The 22,653-nt window shown below is 55.1% G+C and overlaps 1 protein-coding gene across 1 annotated transcript; it reads right to left on the bottom strand.

Moving 5' to 3' along the window:
* Positions 1–17,108, bottom strand: ACE (angiotensin I converting enzyme). Its single transcript, XM_068211835.1, has 25 exons — positions 16,884–17,108; positions 13,359–13,526; positions 11,985–12,072; positions 11,597–11,740; positions 11,148–11,339; positions 10,906–11,003; positions 10,200–10,372; positions 9,689–9,912; positions 8,216–8,360; positions 7,685–7,783; positions 7,358–7,480; positions 6,678–6,889; positions 6,043–6,179; positions 5,598–5,756; positions 5,093–5,180; positions 4,749–4,892; positions 4,327–4,518; positions 3,898–3,995; positions 3,443–3,615; positions 2,791–3,014; positions 2,413–2,557; positions 2,110–2,208; positions 1,587–1,709; positions 854–1,041; positions 1–629 (listed from the first exon to the last, which is right to left on the bottom strand). Exons 1-25 carry the CDS (start codon positions 17,091–17,093, stop codon positions 442–444), a joined length of 3,834 nt encoding a protein of 1,277 aa, XP_068067936.1. The 5' UTR covers positions 17,094–17,108; the 3' UTR covers positions 1–441.
* Positions 17,109–22,653: the final 5,545 nt, after the last annotated feature.

Here is a 22,653-nt window from a genome sequence, read left to right as displayed (position 1 = left end):
TTGAAGGGGGACAAGACATAGGTTTATTTTTCATCCATGCAAGCGAACAGCCTGGTAGCAGGCAAACCGGGATGTGCTCCATCCCTCCCCAAACTGCCCTCTGTCACTCAAGTCTCTGTGGCTTTGCCCACGGATCAGAATTGGCTGGTGGGTGACCAGGCTGGACCAGCTCCAGCCCTGGGCACAGGGGCAGCTTGTGACGGCTCCGTGCCTGCCGGAACCTGAACTTCTCTTTCCCCTGATTCAGACATTGACAAATAAATAGCTCTTCTCTGCTCTGGCTCTTGCATAGTGGAAAGGAATGTCTGACCTGATAGGAGAGAGGAATCCTGGGTTGTGGAAACCCATGGCTTCCTTGGCAAGTGTGCCCATGGCATGGCTGCCAGCCTGGCCAAGTGCCCATGCTTGCACCCTGTCTATGTTGCCCTGCTGGTGGCTGCCTTATTTCAGTTCCATTTCTGAGATGGATTTGAAGGCCTTTCTCCTGCCTGAGAAGAACTTGACACCCAAGAAGATGGTGCTGATCAGGAAGATGAGTGCCAGCGCGAGCAGGACCCAGCCCCCAGCTGTGGCTTGACTTTTGGTCAGGGACATTCCCAGGAAATCAGTTTTGCTGGAGTCATCTTGGACTGGAAAAGAGAGAAATGAGAGACATGGTTGTTGCCAGGGGCTCTGAGCTGTGGTATGTTGGGCCACCTTTGCTGGTCTCTTGGATGCCCTTTGGCCTCAGCTCCACCCTGTGGTTTTTGGGATGGCCAAGTGGCACCAAGAGAGCTCGATTTCCTTCTGACCCTGGTGAGGGCTCAGCCCTGGCCAATCATGGACCTGCTGTGCTTGGCTGAGCCCTGCATACCTGTGTAAGGAGTCCAGCTGTATTCGGGCCAGCCCAGGACCTCCCCGTTCTTCTTGTTCTCTTTCTCCAGCCACGTCATGAGTGGCTCGAAGTAGCTCATCAGGGCCTCTGCTGACATGTTGGGCTGCCCTGTGATGAGCTGCATGGCTTCTGGCCATGGCTTGCTGAAACCCAGCTTCAGGGCATCCCTGTGGCAGGAGAAATCAGCTCTAGTGTGTTCCCCATCACTCTCTTGGCTTCCAGCCCCTCCCTTTCCCTTGGAGTTCTTGGTATCAGCATCCCTGGGCACAGTGTGAACCCCCAGAACCATAGGGCTGCCAGCCTGGAGCACAGGGAAGGACATTTATCTGGGGGGAAAGAGGGGTTTGCACGGATTAAAAAACCCCCAGTGGATCCAGCCTGATGCAGAGCAGTCCCTTGGTGAAGGAGTTAAATTTGCAGGTGCTTTTCTTGAAGCAAGGGGGTTGTTTTCTCTAAGGAACTGGGGGCTGGGAGGAGGAGGAGGAGGAGGAGGAGGAGGAGGAGGAGGAGGGAGCCTTCCCCCTGCCAGGGGCCTAGCTACCATCTAGTGGCTGCTTTTGCAATCACAGCCCCAGTGCCCAGCCCAGGGTGTCTGCCCCAGGGATGGGCTGGGAGGGATGACCAGGAGCTGTGTTGCCTCCTGTCTTGCTGGGCTGGCTTTAAGGTGTTTGGGGATATAGGTGCCTTGGCTTTACCCTGCCCACAAACCTACCCCAAGATCTTCCCAGCCTCCTTGGACTGGTAGATGTCACAGGTGTGCAGGGGACCCTTGTGCCCGGCTGCATCACAGAGTGCCTGGTGGAATTGGAACTGGATCACAAAGCTGACGAAATACCTGGTCGAGAGGGATGAAGAGATGGGAATGGACCCTGCTTGTGCCTGTGCAAGAGAGGATGTGGCTCCCCTCATTCTCTGGTGGCAGCCTCCCAGTCTGGAGGAGCATCACTGGCTTTGGAGCTACACCTGCTTCAGCTCAGCTCAACCTGCTGAGGCCATTTCTCCCATAACGTGTTTTATATTTGTCAGAGTGGATGAGCTCATCTTCCTTGGATAAGGAGAAATTCCCCTAAATCCAGACTTCTCATCTGAAGCTCTGTCAGGGTCTCTGGAGCTGCCCAGCCCACGCAGGATGGCACCACCAGCCATGGAAAAAGATGTCATCACTGGCATCTGACCCGGGGATCCTGCTTCTATGTCCAAGTGGTGTCCCTCGTGCCCCAGCCCTGCTGGCTCACCTAATGTAAGGGACGTTGGCAGGAATGTGGAACTTTGCCCCGGGGTCAAAGTCATCTTCAGACCTCAGTGCTGGTGGGCACAAGCCCTGGTACTTCATCCTGTGTGAGAGAGGGAGAGTCAGGCCAGCTTGGGGAGGAGGAGATGGGGCAAAGTGGGAAGGAACATAGTGGAGTGTGAGGACAGAGGGAGGGGTTGTGTATCTCATCATTCCCATTGCAGTCAGCTGGACCACAAGGAGAAAACACCCAGTGGGATGATGGCCAAGGCTCTTGTCCCAGACAGGGGTCTGAATTCAATCCTACCTGAGGTTCCACCACTCCTTGTTGTACTCATCCTCCTTGATCCGCCTATCAAACACCTTCCAGCGCCACTGGTCCATGAGGTATCCAAAAGGCAGGAAGGCGATTTTGTCCAGGGCGATGCTCATCAGATAGTTAATATCACTTTCTGCCCGGGGCATGAAGATGTGAGCAAGACAGTGCTGTATCCACCTCTCCTCCCTCTGTGGGTCATTCTGCCCCAGAACTGGTTGTCCCCAACGGGTCCTCTCCCCTCCATGCATGCAAAGCCACCATGTATGTTCCTGAGCCCTTCAACCTTGCCCAGGCCCTCCTGACTATCTGCATTTCCATCTGTTCCCATCATCATCCCCACATTTGCTGTGTGGCCCTCCATCTCACCTTCGTTTTCCATTACTTGGTCCAGCAGATTGATGCTATGGAGGTGTTTGGGGGTGGAGACAGACAAGGCCATGACATCCCCAACAGCCTCATGGAAGCCAGGGTTGGCCCCGTCACGGAAGGAGACAGGCTGGTCCTTGTACTGCAGGAAGTACTGGACGTGGCCCATCTCGTGGTGCACTGTGATGAGGTCGTCCATGTTCACCACGGTGCACTGCTTGATCCTGGACCAGGACACAGGGGTTGGGGGAGAAAGGAGGGCAGTGGTGGCATGAAAACCTCCAGGAACCATCACACTTTTCCTTTCTATGTGCCCCCTCCCCACATCTGATGCCAGACCAGGCTGGTCCTACTCCACTGGGTTGGTCTCTTCCTCCTCCTGCACCTCCTCTTGACCCTGCCCATTCCCTGTCCCTGTTCATCAGCTTTTCCATTCTCCAGGACAGGGCAGGGCAGGCATGGATTGTCCTCCATCCACCCTGGGGACTCCTACCAGCATCTTGGGTACCAAGAGAAGTGTCACAGTTGGGGTACCACAGCCACAGAGCAAGATACATTGTGGTGGCATCAGCCCACGTGCCCTTATTCTACGAAGACTCTTTCTGCCCCAGCACCACATCAGCAGAGGCCACCATCTGCTCCCCATGGGCACCTGAAGTCCTTGCGATTGTAGAAATCCCAGGCCGAGGCGTGACACACCACCTCCCGCCCATCCGCTGGCTTCTCGATCATGGACTTGTCCCAGAACTCCTGTGGCATCGGGATGAGGCCCAGAGAGGTGAAGAAACGGTCGGACTCTTCAAACATTTTCTTGGGTGTCCAGCCCTGGGGAAAGAGCAGAGACCTGGTATGGGGCAGTGGGGGATGCTGGGGTACTGGGGACTGTGGAAGGATGGGAGGACAGGGATAACCTCGTTCTGGGCAGGGGAATCTCCTGGAGCCAGCTAGACCTGGATCCAGGTCTTGGCATATAGAGGTAGGGAGAATACAGATGAGGCATGGATTTTTTGGGCAACATTAGAGCATTTGGCAACATGGGTGGTGGCAACAGCCAAAGGTTGCTGGGTCCCAAGGGACTTCCCCAGAGCAGCCTAGAAAAGCACTAACCTGTTTTTTCATGGCCGGGGTGGCATCCACCTTGGTGGCATCTGGGAAAGGTATCACCAGGTCGAAAATGTTGGACCATGACTGAGCCCACATGTTGCCTGGGAAGCACAGAAGGATGACACATGTCAGGAGGGAGACAGGGAGAGGAGAGTAACCAGTTACTCCCTCCTCCTGCACAGGTCCCTCACCCTGCCTGGTCCCTGCCCTGTGTGCATAAGGGCAAGGTAGGCAGGAGCCCATCCATGCAAGAGAAGTCAAACCATGCTGAGTGTGCTGCCCTTCTCCTGGGGTAGATTGGCCTCTACAGACCCATCCCAGGTGACCTTTCCCCTTCAGCCTGAGCTGAACAGAGACCAGTCTTAACTCTTGGCATGGCACAGACAGCCACATCTGGTGGGAGATGCGGTGTAGCTCAATCAGAGCCCTTACCTAGCAGATGGGCAGGGATGGGACCCTTCAGGTTTATGTGCTCTGCACCATACTTTTTGTAGAGGGCTCGGCGTACATAAGCATGTAGGTTGAGGTACAGGGGCTGCAGCTGCAGATACAACCTCTCCAGATCTTCCTCGAAGGTGGATGTCTCATACAGGGATCTCCAGTAGGCCCCATTGTCCTTGTAGCCTGTGGTAGGGCAAGAGCAGAAGCTGTCAGACTCTGTCCTTCTTGGGCAAGGCTCTGTCTTGCTGTTCAGACACTCGAAGTCCCTCCAAATCTGTGAGAGAGTAGATCTCCTGGGAGTTAGTGAGACCTCCACACCCTTAGGATTTTGACCCCCTGTTGGATAAAGAGCCCAATCCTCTGCTCACAGGGGGTTAGGGTCATGGTGGGCTCTAGGGGAGCAGGGCACTGACCATTGAGCATGGCTGCCTTGTTGCTCAGTTCCACATATCGCTTGTAGTTGTTCCTCATCTTCTTCCCAGAAGCATCCCGCCAGCCCTTCCAGGCAAAGAGGAGCTCATCATAGTCCCGAGAGGTGGCCATGATGTCTGTGAGGTCTTAGGGAGAGCAATGAAACCACTGTGATGCCGTTGGATGAGCTGAACAGTCGCAATGATTCTATACCCTGTTGCTCAGGGGTCATCACAGAGAAGGTGAAAGAACCCTTCACGGCCTTTCTTCATGCCCCCATTTAAAAAAAAATCCCTCCCTTCTGGGCCAGTGCTGATGCCCCACAAGACACCCTGCTTGATCTTACCAGGATCCAGTGGGTGACAGGTTTTGTTCTCTCTGCAGACCTTGGCCACGCTGTATGTGGTCTCCATATCTGAGAGGAGGGTGTTATACTGCAAAGGAAATCAGAGTATGTAAAGTGGTTATCCTTGCTCCTGATATTGGAGGATACTGGAGGATGTCCCAGCCCATCGAGGTTTTCGGGTGTTTTACTCTGGTCCCTTCCAAGATCAAGAGTGACCCCAACGGAGGCAACACAGAGTCAGTACAAGAGAGCTTGGGGCCAACAAGCAATGTGCTATTGTCACCCAAACATCCAGGCCCCACTGCAGCCTGGGATAGGCAACCTTTGGGTGGGAAACCCTGAACACAAGGATTTTGGCTTTGTGTAGAAGCTACCAAGCTATCACCGTTTTCAAGGCAGATGGTGGCTGCCCAGTGGCATTTCTTAAATTTTGAGAGAAACTTCTGTCTTCACACAAGGTGATGGCAAGGGACACCCTCTCTTGCTCTGTCCCCGTACCACTCACCTCCTTCAGCTCATTCTCAGGCAAGGCTGCCCTCTCAATGACACTCAGCTTCTTGAGGATGCGGGTGACACTTTCATCCTGGAAATCGGAGGTGTCAAACTGCCTGGCCCTCATGCCGTACTCCAGGGTGTGCTTGGACATGGCCAAGTTCTTCTCCAGCTACAATGAGAGAAGAAGAGCTACTTCAGGGACAAGGCCCAGGCCACCACTAGAAACAGCACCTGGCATGCCATGACTGACACCCTCCCCATAGCTGCCTTTGTGGGTACATCATTGGATGATGAGGATTTTCAAGGAAAAGGCACCTCCTGGGTGAGAATGTTATCCCTTTACAAAGGGCAGAGGCTGCCCTGGTTTTCAGAGCTTCTGTAAAATGTGCCCTGGGTACCACCTGCCTTCCCTGGCTGTTGGCTCTCCCTGCACAGCCCCAGGGTCATGCCCATACCATGATCTCCTTGTTGTGGTCAGTGATGTTGGTGTTGTAGGCCCAGGATGCCTCAGTGTAGGCATTCCACACTTGCTCAGCTGTGCTGTTGTACTCGGACAAGAACTCTTTAGCTTGTGCCTCGTCTGCTATTTTGTCTAGAGGAGGAAATAAATGGGGGAAGAGACGAGAAAGGTCAGGAGAGTTGCAAGAGCACTATCCCATGGAGAAGTCATAATTAAGCTTTTCTCAGAGCTGCAGGTCCATTGAAGGATGCCACAACCTGGGAGCAGGCTGAGCTAAGAAACTGGGGAAGAGGTGCCCATCTGGGGTGTGCCATTGGACAGAGGATGGCATAACAGGACAAGTTGCATGCCCTAGACTCTCCCATGTGAGCACAAAGGATACAACTAAGAAGATAAACTCTTCACACCCTGACTGAGGACATCACTATGCAGCTTCAGACAATGGCACCTGCCTCCTGGGAAGCAGCACCCCGTGGGACTTCACTGGAGCTGGCTATTTCTCTTTCCTGGCATGCGGACCACCCCACCCACAGCAGAGACCTCCCTCTGCTTCTGCCTGTGAATTAATGATGTCCCTTTGGGGACATCTTCCTGACCCTCCCCAAACCCAGGATGGAGCTGCAGCCTCACCAATGCCTTCAGGGTAGCCTTCAGGGACAGGGGGACGCCAGTCAAACTCAGGCCAGCCCAGCACCTCATTGGTCTTGTTGTTCTGCTCCTGAAGCCACTTGGTGACAGGGCTGAAATACTCCAGAAGGGGTCCAGCATCCATCTGACCTGTGCCAGTGAGATTCATGAGGATATCCTGCCACGACTTTGAGGACCCAGCTTTCAACACTTCCCTGCGGAGGAGCAGAACAGCAAGAGCCAGCATGAGGCCAGAGGATGGATGGGAGAGAAGCAGTGATAGTATCTCAGCATCTTAAGAGTTGAAAATGCTGTTCCAGAGTGCGACATGAACCTGGGAACTGCCCCGGAAGCCACCACCTGTCCTGCATGTGGGAACTGAGGACTCCCTGTCACACACTCTTGCATTTAACACCCAGGGAATCAACAGGAGCCAACTGTGCTTTAGTGACCTCTTGTCTGGGTGGGAGTTCATGGCTGGGACAATAGCAATACTCTGGTGAGGGCCACTCACCCCACCCCAGTGCTTCCACGTATTTCCATCCATCCATCCATCCATCTGCAAAGCTATTTCTCCAGTTCACTTTTCCTTCCTTCCTTTCTTCTTTCCTTCCTTTGCACACCATCAGCTTCCATGCACACATCTGCCCATGGCGATTTTCCTGACCCTCCTCTGTCCCCACCTGAGTTTGGCTCCAGCCTCTTTGGACCTGTAGATGTCACAGGTGTGCAGGGAACCAGTGTGGTTGGCTGCCTGGCACAGTGCCTTGTGAAACTGGAACTGGAGGATGAAGCTCACAAAGTACCTGCCAAGGAAGCCCATGAAGGTCAGAATTGGGGACAAGGGGAAGCAGACGAGTCCAAGAGCTCAACACCACCATTTGTGGTCCCAAGTGTTGGGAGATCTCTATGTCTTGAGCAGAAGCAGCACATGACAGACCCTGCCCACAGAGGTGATTCCTCACCCACTGCCTCCCAAACCATGGTCCGCTTGCCAGCACTTCCTCTACCTGATGTAAGGAGTGTTCCCCGGGATGTGGTACTTTGCTCCAGGGTCAAAGTTGCTCTCATTCCTTGAAACTGGAGCGCAGATGCCCTGGTATTTGGTTCTGTGGACAACAGAGAACAACAGCATGAGCATGGGGATTATAAAGGGTCAGAAGAATCTAGTCAAAGAATGGGAAAGCTTGGCACAGTGCTGAAGAAATCTGCACAATTAGAGCATAATTCCATGTATATCCATCCATTCGTCCATCCATCATCCATCCATCATCCATCCATCATCCATCCATCATCCATCCATCATCCATGCGTCCATCCATCCATCCATCCATCCATCCATCCATCCATCCATCATCCGTCCATCCATCCATCTGTCCATCCATCCCTCCGTCCACCCTACCCACCCACACATCTATCCATTGTTCTTCCACCATCTCCGTGGCTACTTTTATGCTTTTTCTTTCCTCTTTCCTGCCTCCCTTCCTTGCACATGTGCCCAGCTTCCACACCCACATCCACCCTTGGTGGCCGTCCTCTACCTCAGATACCACCAGTCGTAGTTGTAGCGGCTTGGCGGCGTTTGGCCACTGAACACGTTCCAGCGCCATTGGTCGATGAGGTAGCCAAAGGGCAGGAAGGCAATCTTCTCCAGGGCCATCTTCAGCAGGTAGTTGATACTGCTCTCTGCATGAAACAGAGCCTGAACCAGGCTGGAAAGGAGTCTGCATAGACAGCACTACAGGCACCAGAATTTTAGTGGGCAAGAGAGTGAGCAGATCTGGATGAGAAATGGGGACAGCATCTCAACACCTAACCTTGCTCCTAGAGAAGGCTGTGTAGGACACAGGAGGCTTCTATAGATATAGTTACTACCTGAGGCAACATGTGCCTTTTACTGAGTGGGGACAATGAGGGTGACAAGCGTGGTGTCCCCTTGCCCTTAGCCCAGCTCACAGAGTTAAAAGGTCTTTGGTGAGTGTAACTCTTCACCCTTCCACCCTGGGGCCTCAGGGTGAGGGGGCCTGGGGGAGTTTGTTCTGCAGTCTGCAAGGCTCTGATGGTTTAGAGTCAACTCTAGGACAGTCACCACCGTATCATGAGGAGCACAGGGGATGGTGACATCTCTTTTTCCCCTCAAAGAAACCCAGGGAAGGAAGTTTGGAGAAAAAACTGCTGGAGACCCAGCTGAAGCTGTGGGGTCAGAGAAGGGTTGGCAGCACTGCCCTGAGGGGCTGTTGGCTGCCATCACTATGGTGGCCTGGCTGCCAAGTGCTGGCAAGTCTGGTAGCAATGGCTTGAGGCAGAGACCATCTGCTTCGTTGTGTTTATGCAGCACTGGCCCGATGCTCTTGGCTGCTGTGATGTCTTTCTTGTCATAAAACGTATTTAATGACATGGCAGGAGGATCCCGGGACTGTCCCTCCTCCGCCAAGCTGCCGCCTGGGGCAGGTCTGGGAGTGCTCAGTTTCTTTTGCCACCATCTGCTTCAGTGTGTCAGCTGAGGGACGTCGGGTGGGAGGATGAGGCTCTTGATGAGCTGGGCAGTGCCTGCAGCGACAATTCCTGCCCTGCCGTGCCTGCTGGCAGCTGGACATGTCACCCGCCCTCGTGACTGTGCATGTGCCACCTCCACAGAGCCATGCCGGGAGCTCCAGCGGTGGATGCTTCTTGGTGAGGGAGGGAGGGAGGAATGCTAGAAAGGTCAAAGCCAATCAAGCACAAAAATGTTGTTTTCCAGTTCGGGCTCTGTTGGTGAAGGGAAAGGCACAACCTCTGGAGAGCATCACTCCGGCCTCAGGAGTGAAAAGGATGGAGCCAAGAAGGGCTCTACATGGACCCACGGAGACAAGAGGGGGTTGTGCATGGACCCCTGGAGATGAGAAGGGGTTGTGGCAGCTCTGGGCTGCATTGCCAGACTGCAACCCACCCTGGCATGTCTCAAACCCTTCCCAGTGCCACAGGCAGTGCCAGAGCCCTCCAGGTCATCCTGCTCCCCAGGGTGGCTGCCATACCTTCATCCTCAGTAGCATTACTGAGGAGACCGATTTTCTTGAGGTGGCTGGGGGTGGAGACAGAGAGGGACAGGACATCACCGATGGCCTCATGGAAGCCAGGATTGGCCCCGCTGCGGAAGGACACGGGCTGGTCCTTGTATTGCAGGTAGTACTGGATGTGGCCCATCTCATGGTGCACCGTGAACAGCTGCTCCATGGTCACCGATGTGCACTGCTTGATCCTGCCGTGTGAAAACAGCATTGCCTGAGCTGAGTGAGGAATCCCAGCTTCCTGTGCACCCCCTTGATGGGAAGGACTCCCCACAGTCTCAGAGAGGGTGGCAACACCCCACAGGGTAAAGGAAAAGTGGAGGGGAAGGCAGGGCAGCATTGCCACTCCAGACCTCGCCTCAGAAAGTGCCATATTGGTCTGCATGGCCAGGCTGGGGGTACCCAAAAGGGTGATCACCAACGGGGATAGGAGAGGGTCTTGGCCTGTAGCCCTGGGTCCCTGCATGTCCCCACAGACCTGAAGTCCTTGCGGTTGTAGAAGTCCCAGGCCGAGGCATGACACACCACCTCCCGCCCATCTGTCGGCTTTTCCAGCATGGACTTCTCCCAGAATTCAGTGGGCATCTCCAGAAGCCCCAGGGAGGTGAAGAACTCCTCCGAGACCCGGAACATGTGAGTGGCATTCCAGCCCTGGTGGGCAGCAGGCAATGGGTTATGGCTGAGGAAGGGGCTGCCTGTGCCCTGGGCATTGCCTCCAGTGCTCCAGGACCGTGGGAAGGAGGTGAGTTGCTCCCAGGGACTGAGGTCCTGCCCCTCTCTCTGTGACGGGGAGGCCCAGCCCCCAGAACTGGTGTGAACATCACTAAAAAACACCGAGCAATGGTGCTGCAGCTCAGCAGGGGCAGGAGAAGGAAGCAGGACTTATACCTAAGAAGTGCTTGGAGCTGTGTGATGGTGTGACTGCAGCAATGCAGCCCCCAGCCTGGGGACTGGCAGCAGTCCCAGTGCACTGCCCACTTTTGTCCACCTGCTGCCTCCTTGGTCATTGCCAGATATGGAGTAGGATCATTTCTTTGTCCCTTCCCCTCCCAGACATGGATTTTCTGCTGTCCCCTATACAAGTATGAGAAATTACTCCCATGGGGTCAATGTCATGGGGCAGCCTTGGCAACACCTCCTGCTTTTTCTCCCTGGTCCCTCCAGTGAGTCCCTCAGCCCATCACCTGCTGCACCATGGTGCTCGTGACATCAAGGTTGGGCTTCTCAGGGTAGGGGATCATCAGGTCATAGATGTTGTTCCACTGCTGAGCCCACATGTTCCCTGAAAGGAGAAAATAGCTGGAGTAGAGCTGGTGGCAGGTCAGAAGAGAAACACAGTGATTACTAGGACCTCTCTGGCCTTGTGTGTGCCCCTCTGACCCCACCAGCACCTCTGGGCACAGGCTGGGGGAGTTTCATCTCTTACCCAGGAGGTGAGCAGGGATGGGACCCTTCAGGTTGATGTATTTGGGCCCATAGCGATCATACAGCTTCCTCCGGACGAAGGCGTGCAGGTTGAGGTAGAGTGGCTCCAGCTGGTTGTAGATGCCCTCCAGGTCCTTCTCAAAGGAGTCTGAGTCGTACCAGGAGCGCCAGTAGCTGCCTGTGTCATTGAATCCTACCAGGGATACAGGGAAAACCTGTCTCCAGACCCCAAAGGCTGCCCCCACTGCCCATCCCCAAAAGGTGGGACCAGGGACTAGCAGCAGGGTTCTTCCCCCTTCCCTAAGTGTTGGTACTTGGGAAATAGAAGTTGGATGCCTGGCTGCGTGTGGGGTGGGGAGAGCAGTAGGGCATCCCAATGTCCCAGTCCCGATTTCCACCCCTGGTCCCTGACCACCCCCTGGCTGGGGATCCCCTTGGTTTGGTTTGTACCATCCTGCAAATAGGCGTCATTGCTCAGCTTCACGAACTCCTCATACTTGGGGCGCAGCGGGTTCCCCGCAGCGTTGTGCCACCCCTCCCAGGCGTACAGCAGCTTCTTGTAGCTGCGGGAGGTGGCCATGATGTCCGAGAGGTCTGGGACAGAGGGGACAAGTAGAACATGAGAAAGCGGCCGGAGAGGGAGGCATATGCCACAGCTCTGCAGAGGTGCCACCACCACCACCACGCCAGACCCAAGTGCCCACCCTCACACTGGGACAATCCCGAATAACGTGATTGGCACGTGCCAATCCCAACCCACTGAGGATGTGGGGACCAGGACGAAGTCATGGCCATGGGGTGCTCAGCAGCTGGCAGGATCAAGGGGACAGGGACTTACCTGGCTCCAGATCCCAGCAGGTGCCGTTGGGCAGGCACACCTTGGCCGTGGAGTAGATTTTGTCCATGTCGCTCAGGATGGTGTTGTACTGGAGGAAAGGAAAAGACTGCTGAAAGGAAAGGGGCTGCCAAGGGACAGGAACAGCCCTTCAGGGTCTACAGGCTTTCTCTGGAGTGTGTGTGTCCAGATGGATGTGGGGAAGGATTGGTGTGTTTATACAGCACGTTTTTGGTGAGATAAGTGTGTTATCACTCAGGGTTTTGGCATGGTGGGAGCAGGGGGGCTCTTTGGGACAGACAATCCCTGCACAGCCATGCTCCAGAGAGGGGCTGTTTATAGAGCTGTTTGTCAGCGGGGCCGCGGCACAGGCTGTTTATCTAAATGGGTTAAAAAAAATAGGAGAAGAAAAGGCGGAGGATGGGGGGGGGTTTATTTCTGTGAACTGCAACAACAGCAAACAATAGCAACAGGAGGTTTCCTGGAACATGCCTGGGAAGCCCATTCCTAGGGAAGGAAATTCCTCTGCTCTGTCCCTCTCTCCACTCCCATTCCTCTGCTCCATCTGTGCGGAGGGGATGGAGATGGGGACAATGGTGGCTGCGGGGTAGAGCTGCCCAGGGATGGGCGAGGCATGACTGATGTGCAGGGAGGAGACATGATGCTGTCGGTTATCTGGAAGAGGGCAGGGATGGGTTTCCTGGAAGGAACCGGGGCCGACAGTTCTCCGGAAGGGATTGCATCACTAGGCTTTGCCAGGGTTTGGCTGGGAATGGCTGTCAGGGAGATGTGGGTCAGGATGGAAGGGCCTCATATAGAGCACAGTGGCTGCCAGATTCAGCCTGGGCAATATTTTCATGCATGGAAATCAAAATTCAGATAAACTGCCCTGAAAGCTCAGGACTGCCATGGGGAAGGCTCAGGATGTCCTGATGTCCCTGGCATAGAACTGTGTCACCAAGGCACAGCAGTCCTTGTCTTATGGGGAGCTCAGGAGCCAGGTGGCTGCATCAGCCCTTCTTTTCAGTGGGCTGCATACCTGATGAGCCCAGAGGGGTAGGGACAGCTGGCTCCAGCCATGGGCACAGCCTGGCTGGTCTCCAGGTGATGCCCAAGACTGCTCTGTGTAAGCAGGAAATCTCCAGTTCCTGCCGGGACAGCTCCAAGATAAGGTTAGGGCTGGCTAATAGGGCCAGAAGGCACCCCTCATCCCCTGAAGATAGCACCCCATCTCCTCCTCAATCACTGTGTAGAGGCCAGTGACACCCTCCAAAATGCAACAGGTCAGCAGTGGAGTCTGGATGCTTGCAAGAAATCCCTCTAAGGTATTTCACAGCACCCCAGCCTTGCCCAGGGCTCCGCCGCCACCTCGCCTACCCGCTCTCTCATCTTCAGGGGCAGGTTGGAGGGTCCCAAGGTCTGGATTGATCCAATGATTTTCCTCAGCTGGGGGTCACTGAAGTTATTCCACTTGTTGCCATAGAGTTCCTTGGCTTTCTTCCCCCATAGCTCTGTGAAGTTCTGCTCCTCCAGTGATGCTGTGACCTGCACGGTGAGAGGGGACACGGGGGCTCAGGACCAGCCCTGGGACGTGCCACCCCCCAGGCGATGGTTTGGGGGCAAAATCATGGGGGTTGTGGAAGTCAGAGGGGACAGGACGTGGGATGACAAGCAGGGTTTTCCCCAGTCCATGGCACCCATGGGTAGAGACAGCAGCTTCCATCTGGCACTGCAGTGTCTGCAGCCCCTGCTCCCCTGTGGAGCTCTCCATGAGCACCCACTAGGGTGGCCTGTGAGGGTGTTTTGGAGGGAGCTCCAGGGTCTCATATGGGATGGGAATGCTCGGATTGGGTGTCCAGACCATGCAGTCAGGGTCTCTGGGTGCTCCTGGGCTGGCTTTGACGTCTGCTGGACCCTGGTTTTGGAAGGAGCCCTGAGGTCTGGCTTAATTTTATTTCTATTCCTGCTGTTTCTCACTTTCACAAAAGCCCAAAAGATAACTATAAGGGCGCCACATTCACCTTTCTCCTTCCTGTATGTCCTCACTTTGTCTGTACACTTCTATTTCTATACGTTTCTCAGTTGGCTGTCTGCACCCTGTGACCTGTAAATGCCACATCTGGTGTTCACCCATTTACTCTGAGTCCCCAGTCTGGGGTGTCTCCCTGCCACCCAACTCCTGCCAGCCCCGATCTCCCTTCCTGGGGCCATGGGCTGGCAGTAAGCTGCCGGTCCTGTGGGGTGTGATTTAGGCAGCTGGGGCTGTGGCCCTGGTTTTGGGAAGGGGTGCATTGCAGGTGTTTGTATCCCAGCCTGATCAGCGTCAGCTGTGTTTCTGGGAAGCTCCATTAAGAGTGTCCTGGCCCGATGCAGGTGGAGTGAGATGGTGCAGAGTGCCTGGTTGGTGTCCGTGTGCCATCCTGGTGTGATTTATGGAGCTCATTAGCTGTGACTTGTGGCATTTTTAGCCTGGCTCCAACATGCCTGGTTTGTTTTATTTTAATCTTCACATTCCCTCAGCAGGCAGCAGGGAAGGAAGGGAGTTGTGCTGTGGTAGAGGCGGAGGCTGCCCGGGGCAGATACCCACACAGCTCTGGGACATGGGGCTGGGAATGCCAGAAGTGCCAGCTGCCCCTGGCTACCCTGCAGTGTTCCCACTGCGTCCCTTGGACATCCCAGTGCCCACAGCATCACTGGTATCAACTGGCTGCAATCCCCCAACATGCTAGGACATGCCAGCCCCACAGACACCCTGCTCTCGCATCACCCCTCTAAAGAGGAGATGCCTTTACCCCTTCCCAGACCCCGTGCAGAGCTGGAGGAGCTGGAGGAAGCAGAGTTCAGCTGTGTTTTGTTTTCTCCTTGAACAGACACCTGTGTTTGGTCAGGCAAATTGTACCCTAAACTCTCCTGACAGCTCTGGTGGTGTGAGTTGAGGCCAGTGGTGCTGCGTTGCCGTGGCCATGCCCACCAGTCCTGGCCCTTCACCCCCACATCTGGGATCTCTCTCTGGAGGGGATGCCCCTGTGGGGGGCTCAGAAGCCCCTTGGCACCCACAGCCTCAAAGCCTCCCTACCAAAAGCTCCGCCCCAGTCCCTCCCTGCTGGGTGCACAGTGAGGACTCAGGATGCAGCTCTGGACACTGGGAGTGCCTTGGCCCAGGCATCTGCAGTAGTTCTGCACCCAAACATGAGCAGCCCCCAAGCTCCACTGCCAGCCTCTTGCCCAGAATCCCAGCTTGCCAAAGATGGTACATCTGTCTGTCCAGCATCCCTCTGTCCATCCCTGCCCCTGCCTTGGATCTCCTGCCTTTCATGTCATAGGGTCCCCTTTTGTGGCAGGCCCCAGAGCTGCCCATGCCCTGGTGGCCTGGCTCAGCCCCTCTTGTGTTAAGGTTTGCCTGGCCCAATGCTCTCCCAGGTCCCCCAAATCCAGCTTTTTGGGCCAGCTGTTATTCCTTTAGCAGCCAGTGACTCCCCATCCCACCACACCTTCCTGCTGCCTCATCACAGACTGATCTCAGGGCTTCAAATCCCCTCCTCTACCTGGGCTGGCTTAGGAGCCTTGACATTGCAGGGAGCTCCTGGACACGATCCTCACACATTTAATAGCACACAAATGAGGGAAAGCTGGTCTGGAAAAGCCTTCTGAGAAAAGTCCATGCAAGGTGCTCTCCTGGCCTTAATTATGGACTCAGAGTAGCTGGGATGTTCCTGCTCTGCCCCAAGGTTCCTCACCCCACCACATCTGCAGCTAGAGCTGGGTGCCTGCCCAGACATCATGTCAGCTTGACAAAAAAAGGCTGAAGGGGCACCTGGGCCCTCTTGAGTGTCCTGCCAAATTGGCAGTGCCCAGACCTGGCAGTGATCTTTCCCCTGCACAGGAAGATGCATTTCCTTCCTGCACAGGACACACTGTGCTCCCGTCCCCACAGGATCTGGAGGGTTCAGGGCTCTGTGTGCCAGCCCCTGTGTGACACTGGGATGGCCGAACACACCATGGTCACCTCTGGGCTGCACTGCCCCTTGTGCACCTGTAGCCGTAGGACTGGCACAGGTACCCCGAGCTGCGTGCAGTGACTTGTCCATGAGCCCATGCTGGGGCCACCGGCAGCTTTCCGAGCACGGCCAGGACCGGGGGAACCACCGCAGCCTGTCCAGGCTCTACCACTGCCTGGGCCGGGCTGGGCTGGGCTGGGCTGCAGCTCACCCCACCGAGAGCAGACCCGGGGCTGCTCCAGCTCCCTGCCCCGCTAAAAACAACCCAGACACATGCAAACTCCTGGGCAAACACACACATGCCTGTGGGATGCACGCAGCGCTGCTCCCCGCAGAGGCTCTTCCTGCACTAACCTGGGCTGATGTCTAATTCCCTGCAGCCTGGAGTGCTTTCCCACCACTGTCTTTGTCCCCGTGGGCTGGGGACACAGCGACAAGAAGTGACAGCCTCAGTCCCGATGCCACCCAGCTGCTTGTGCACTTTGGGCTCCTGGTGTCCGCCCCAGACTAAAACCCTCAGCACTGGGATGTGGTGACACCAGGCAGGGACAGGGACAGGGACAGGGACACGAACAACTGACACCTGGTCCAGTTCTGGGAAGGGGGAAAGGAAAGTGGAAGGTGCTGGGAGGAGGGAATCACCTCTAAAAATAACCTTGACTCTGCTCTGGGACCAGAGCTGTCATTTTGGGGCAGAGTCTCTCTGAAAGCAAATTTGGGGCAAAACCCTACGGCTTCTGGACTACAAGTCCCAGCCTTGCTTTGCCACCCCGAGGTGCTGAGACAGAAGCCCGCAGGGAGGAAGGGAACCGCACCAAGTGTCTCCACGGTGAGCCAGCCCCCCCCCCAGTCCCCGGCGCTGGGGTCACCCCCGTGGTGGCGTCGCCCCCGTCCCGCCACCCACCTGCAGAGCAGCGTTTTCGGCCGTCAGGTTGGTGTTGTAATTCCAGCTGGCCGAGACGCTGTCGAAGAGGACGAGCTCGGCCGTGGTGTTGTAGTCTCTGGCGAACAGGGCGGCCCCTTCCTCGCTGGGGTCGTGCTGGGGGGGCTCGAGGCCGGGCCGAAGGGCACCTGCGAGGCTCAGCCAGAGCAGCAGCCCCAGCGCCGCGGGCATCGCGGCGGGAGCGCTGCACGGAGGGGCCCCTTTCCGTGCCTTCCGAGACAGCTTTGCCTCCGCCGCCGGCTGCTTATAAGGCAGCAGCTTTCGCGCAAACCCTGCCCACCGAGCCTGCCTCCCCTCGCAGATAAGAGCGGAGTATTCCGTTCTCCCTTCGGGAAGGAGCGGCGAGCGAGCGCTGCCGTGGGGTGCAAAGTCCTTGTGGCTCCTGGCGCTGCCGGGTGGGAAGGGGAAGGGGCTGGGACAGGAGGGAAGGAAGGAGATGGAGGAGAGTCCAGGGAAAGGCAGAAAAAAGAGAAAGGAGGAAGGCTAGGGTGGATGGGGTGGGTGAGATACAGCTCCATCCCTGCAGGGTCCCAGTCCCCTCCCGATCTGGCGCAGGGGGATCCAGCTCAAGTGGTCCTTAGCAGAACATCTCCCTTCACCGGCATCGCACGACAGACGACCCTCGGCAACATCCCGATCACCTACGGGGGGCTGCAAGGGCAAGCACAGGAGGGAAACTGTTCCTGTGGGACACAGCCAAGGTCTGTCTCACACTGCTTCCTGCCAAAGGTAACCCCTTCCCGGCATAACCTCATTTTTCAGCGAAACAGGGTATTTCTTCTGGCTGTGAAGGAAATCACATCACATCACACCAAGCGTTTTGGACTTGGAGGAATTAGGCTGATGACAAACGGGTAACGAAAAGTTCCTTCGAAATGAAAACCAGACTCATGTTGGTGGGCTCGATAGCTCCTTGGTTTTGTTTTGTTCTCTATTTAATCAACCAAATCCCTTTTCCCCAGGGCCTGGCCTCAGCCCTGGGAATGGTGCCTGGGCTGAACTTAGGCCCTGGGTTGACTGACCTCATGACTCCTTGTTGGAGCAACCACCCCATAGACACACAGCAAACAACTGCCACGAGAGAGCTTTTTTGGGGGGGGGACAGAGGGAAATCCCTCGGCCTTTTGTCCCTGCTGGGAGCTGCAGAGCAGCTGGACACCATCATGGCCCCTTGGAGTGAGTCAGTGGGGTGACTCCATGGGGACAATGTGACCACTCAAAAAGGGACATGTCCCCCTGTCAGCACTGGGCACCCTATGGGGTGTGCACAGCCATTAAAACAACAATGACAACAAAAAAAGAACTCAGAAGACTGCAACCCTCCGAAGTTAAACCTCACTCCAAAAATCACAACTTCACACCCTGTTCTAGCACCCTCCACCTGCACAGGCTCATGTGGGCACATGAAAACCCTTCATGCCTCTGACCCCAGGCCCATGGGGGAATCCCCCATGCACCAGCACCACCTGTGAGCCTGGACATTGTAGAGCCAGAGGCTCTAGGAGTCGGCATCTGCCTCCAGCCCCCCTTGCTGACCCCTTTCCCCACCAGCCACAGTTCTCTAGAAAGTCCAGTTTACTGGGAAGTTGGAAAAAAATCGTTGGTTTGGGTCCAATTTGGCTGGGGATCAAGCGCCAGTGAATGGAGATTTCCTGCCCCCCTTCAGTCTCTGTTCCCAGCTGCACCAGGGAGGGGTTTTCCCAGCTCTGGGTCGTGGTGCAGCCTCTGGCACCAGTGGGGGTTTCAGGAGATCAGTGAGGCTGAAACAGTCTGTGCAATGTCACTGGTATCCAGAAATCCCAGCATCTGAGGCCTTTTCCAAGGCTGATGTGTCCAGTGGATGATCCTTCAGCAGAAGGGTAGTGCTCCATCCTTTCACACCAGAGTGTCTTCCAAGGCTGGTGCAAGAGGGGCTGCTGCTGCTGCTGGACTATGTGCAGGAGAAAAAAGTTCCTCTCGAAGGCTGCATCTCCAAGGATGCCCATGGCTCTGTGTCACCCTATGTTATAAAACTCCAGCTGCATCAGGCAGAAAAACATCCCACGTGTAGGAGAGCACTGGCAGGTTATGTGGCTGTCGGTCCAGGAAGGCAGGTGAGCTGTCAGATGCTCACTGCTACCTCCGTGCTGCCCCAAATCCGTTCTGTGCTCCAGCGCCGGCCAAGGATGGGTTCTGAGTCACCTGTGGGCACTCTGTGGAGCAGCGGCACCACTCCCTACTCTCCCTGCCCCTCTCAGGTGTGCTGCGGTGGGTGATGGACATCCATCAGCCTGCAGGGTACCCGGCGCTGCCAGCACCACAGACCAGAGGGGCAGGAGATACTGAGGAATGTGCAAAGCGCGTTGCCACGGAGACGGATGCGGAACTGCTCGCGGGGACGTGGGCTGGGGGATGCCGGGCGAGACGTGATGTCCCCGGCAGCTGCCCTGGCCCAGAGGATGCTTCCCATCGGTTTGCATCGCTGTCATCACTCCGTGGAGACTTTGTCCTCCCCCTCCCTGGGGCACGTGTGAGAGGACACGTGTGCGGTGGCCGGGCTGTCACCGCGGCGCATCGGCGGTGACACCGCGGCGGTGCCTCACACATGAAGGAGCATGACTTGCTCTCGGCATTTTGGGTCAGTTCCTTGGCTTGCCAGACCTGCAAAATCTCCCTGCCCACAGTCAGCAGTGCTGAAAGGGGCGCTCACTGGTGCAGTCCAGAATTCCCAGAAGAAAGAATTAAGGAGTTTTGAAAGGAAATGTTTCTTAGGGGGGCTACAAGGTGTCCGTGATGGTGGTGTGATGGGAGGTGGTAAGCAGGTGTGGTGGAGCAGGAATTTGGGGATGCCCTGGTGCTGTCTGGAAAGATTTGGTGATTTATGTTGGTATATCCCAGCCCTAAGGCCTCTGGCTGGGGGTGCTCAAGCTTATTTCCCCCTTCTTTTATTATAAACCACATTTTTGGCTTCTCCATCCCACCATTTCTTAAAGGGTTCAAGGTTGCTTCATAACTTCTGTCTGATCCATCTCTCTAAAGAACCAAGGAGCTTCTGGAGGTGCGAGAAAGGATTCCCTTTTGCAGAGAAATCATTCCTTCCTTATTTAGACCCAAAAGGAGCTTTTTTTAGTCCAGAGTGCAATGCTGTGTGTCACTTTTCCTGGTGGCTGTGGTTTCACGGGCATGACAACTCCTGCACCTGTTGGTACAAACCACTGCACTGAGAATTTTTCCTCCCTCTCCAGACCCTGAGTTTAAAGGCAGCTGCTTTATTTACTGATGAATTCAATCAATTATAATAGTGTATAATTCGCTAAGCTGCTTTCCCAGCTGTGGTGATGCTGTCGTGAGGGAGTGGGGAAAAAGCACCCCTCCAGTCCAAATTTTTCATCTAAACAAATAGCTTTTATTTTTCTCAGCCTTCCAAAAAAAAAAAAAAAAAAAAAAAAAAAAAGCCCAAAGCAATCAGGCTTTTTACCATTTATTTCAGACCTCTGATTGCTAAGATAATTTTCAGCTATTCCAGTGAATGTTGAGGCTCGTGGAGCCCCTTCATGTCACCTGGATTTGGGGACTGTAATGCCAAGAGGACACAGAAGTCATTGCTCCTGCTGTCTGATTGCAAAAGGTCTCTGCTGAGCAGTTGTGGCATCGCTGTGAGGCTGTTTCCAGCTTTTCCCTGGATTTAAGGTGTGTTGAAAGCCTGGTGTGTCCCCTCTGAGTGGGGATGGGGGACAATGAGCTGTGGGGGAGCTCACCCTGGCCCCATGACAGCAAGTGTTGCTTTATCACTCAACGTGCACACTCAGTGGAACGCAGCAGAAAGCTCCTTATCGTCACAATTTCCACCCCACCCCATAAAAACTCCTTCTAGCACATACCTGCCCTAGGACAAGGGTTTATTGTTCTGCCAAGACTGGACCTGGCGCAGGTGTGGGGACGCATGTGATCCAGGCTGGCTGCACGGGGCAGCCCGAGAGGGACCGTGTGTTTTCCCCAGCTGGGCGGCTCGGTGGGGCTGCAGGTCAGTGGGAAGGGGACACACATGTGGCTTTCACCATCAGATCTCCTCGGCCTCATTCCCACACTGGGAGCAGTGCCAGCAGCCCAGGGATGTGTCCATTGCAAAGAGAGCCCCGAGGATGTGCTGTGACACTGCGAGGCCCTGAATATGCAGCATGCTGAGGGCACTGGTGGACTCAGGGCTCCTAAATGATTCCCATGTTTCCTAAATAAATGTAAGACCCCAGTAGTCCAGCCCCTGGGGAGCCCCCAGCTACATGTGCACAGTGCCAGGTACACAGTCAGGAACATCACAGGGCAAGAAGTAAAAACCTGGTGAGAAATCATTGCTAGTTCTTTGTCCTTCATCCTTCATCTGTCCTCTTTTATCCCTCCTTCCTCCACCTTAATTTCTCATCTTTCATCGCTCATCCTTCATTCTTTGTCCTTCATCATTAATCTCTCATCCTTCATCACTCCATCCCCCACCTTTGCCACTCAGCCAGAGCTGGGCATGATACAGGGTGAGCAAAGAGGCCAACATGTTCCCCTCTGCACCTATCAACCCAATAAAACACGGCAAAGTCCATTATTCCCTTCCCCCGGCTCTTTAATAAATGAAAACAATCCCAGCCCTGAGGCGAGCAAGCGTGACTGTTCCAGGAGCATTAATCATCCTCTGGGAGCCCAGCACGGGTTATCGACGCTGTTTATCCAAGCTGCTATTAAAAAATGGCCATAAACTCGCCTTCAGCCTCTCCTGAAGGAGATGAAGTGTCTGCAAGGGCTGCGCTGGGCTGATTGTATCACCCGCCCCACGCAGCAAAGTTGTGTTCCTGGCGAGGAGGAGGACAGGGTGGCTTAATTGCTGCCAGGAAGAGAACCAGAGTCTTTTCCAGCTGATTTGCAGCCTGGGAAGGATCCAGGTTCTTGAGGAAGCTTTGTCCCAGCTGGGAATTACCTGTTTTTCAGCACTCACAGCATCCCAGGGAACCGGAGATCAACCCTTTTGATGTTACCCAGTGCTTACTCCCAAGCCACTCCTCAGCCACCCTCTTGGCAGCCACTGAACCTTCCAACATGACTGTTATCTTTTCTCTTATATTTAGTGAAAAATGGTTAATTTAGCCCCAGGTTTGGGGTTTCACATGGAACAGCAGCAGCTGAGATTGTTTCAGGCTGCACCTCGGCTCCTCCAAGGCAGCTGGGTTCTTGAATTGAAATCCTCAGGGGAGGCATCTTGCAAATTAGCATTTCTTAGCAATAGGAATTTGATTTAGGAAGGAGAAGAAAGAAACCAACCAAAAGAAGTTAGATCATCAAAATGGCAATTTAATAATCTGTAGCAGAGAGGGGGAAGATGCCCATGCCAAGGTGGGAGGCACAGTTGGGCAAGGACGAGAACTGCTGGTTTTTCCTTGAATGATCAGTTGATGATGCTCTTATTGATCCCTGGTTTCTTGACAGCCCAGGACAAACCTGGAACGGGTTCCAGGCTCAGCCAATAGCTGGGGAGCTGGAGCAGCATCTCTAGAGCCACTTCAACTCACGGATCTGAAGGAAGCTGCGGCAGTCCCAAGCACACCTGAGCATGCTGGAGCACCTCTAAGCATCCCTGAACATCCCCCAAGCATCCCTGAGCAGCCTTGAGCATCCCTGAACATTCCTCAGCAGCCCTGAGAAGCCTTGAGCATCCCTGGGAGGCCTTGGGCAGCCCTGAGCAGCCCAAGAGGTCTCAAGCATCCCCTCA

The sequence above is a fragment of the Anomalospiza imberbis genome, chromosome 22 (assembly GCF_031753505.1).
Source record: "Anomalospiza imberbis isolate Cuckoo-Finch-1a 21T00152 chromosome 22, ASM3175350v1, whole genome shotgun sequence".
Classification (NCBI taxonomy): Eukaryota; Metazoa; Chordata; class Aves; order Passeriformes; family Viduidae; genus Anomalospiza; species Anomalospiza imberbis.
This window is presented reverse-complemented; position numbering and strand designations above follow the sequence as displayed.

Bases quoted from the DNA above. Each gene is read 5' to 3' on its own strand.
- ACE (XM_068211835.1), bottom strand. From the start codon at position 17,093: ATGCCCGCGGCGCTGGGGCTGCTGCTCTGGCTGAGCCTCGCAGGTGCC. The intron at 11,340-11,596 runs GTACAAACCAAA...TATCCCTGGTAG, and splicing joins TGACGCCTATTTGCAGGATG to GATTCAATGACACAGGCAGC. The intron at 3,015-3,442 runs GTGCCCATGGGG...GTCCTGGTCCAG, and splicing joins TACAATCGCAAGGACTTCAG to GATCAAGCAGTGCACCGTGG.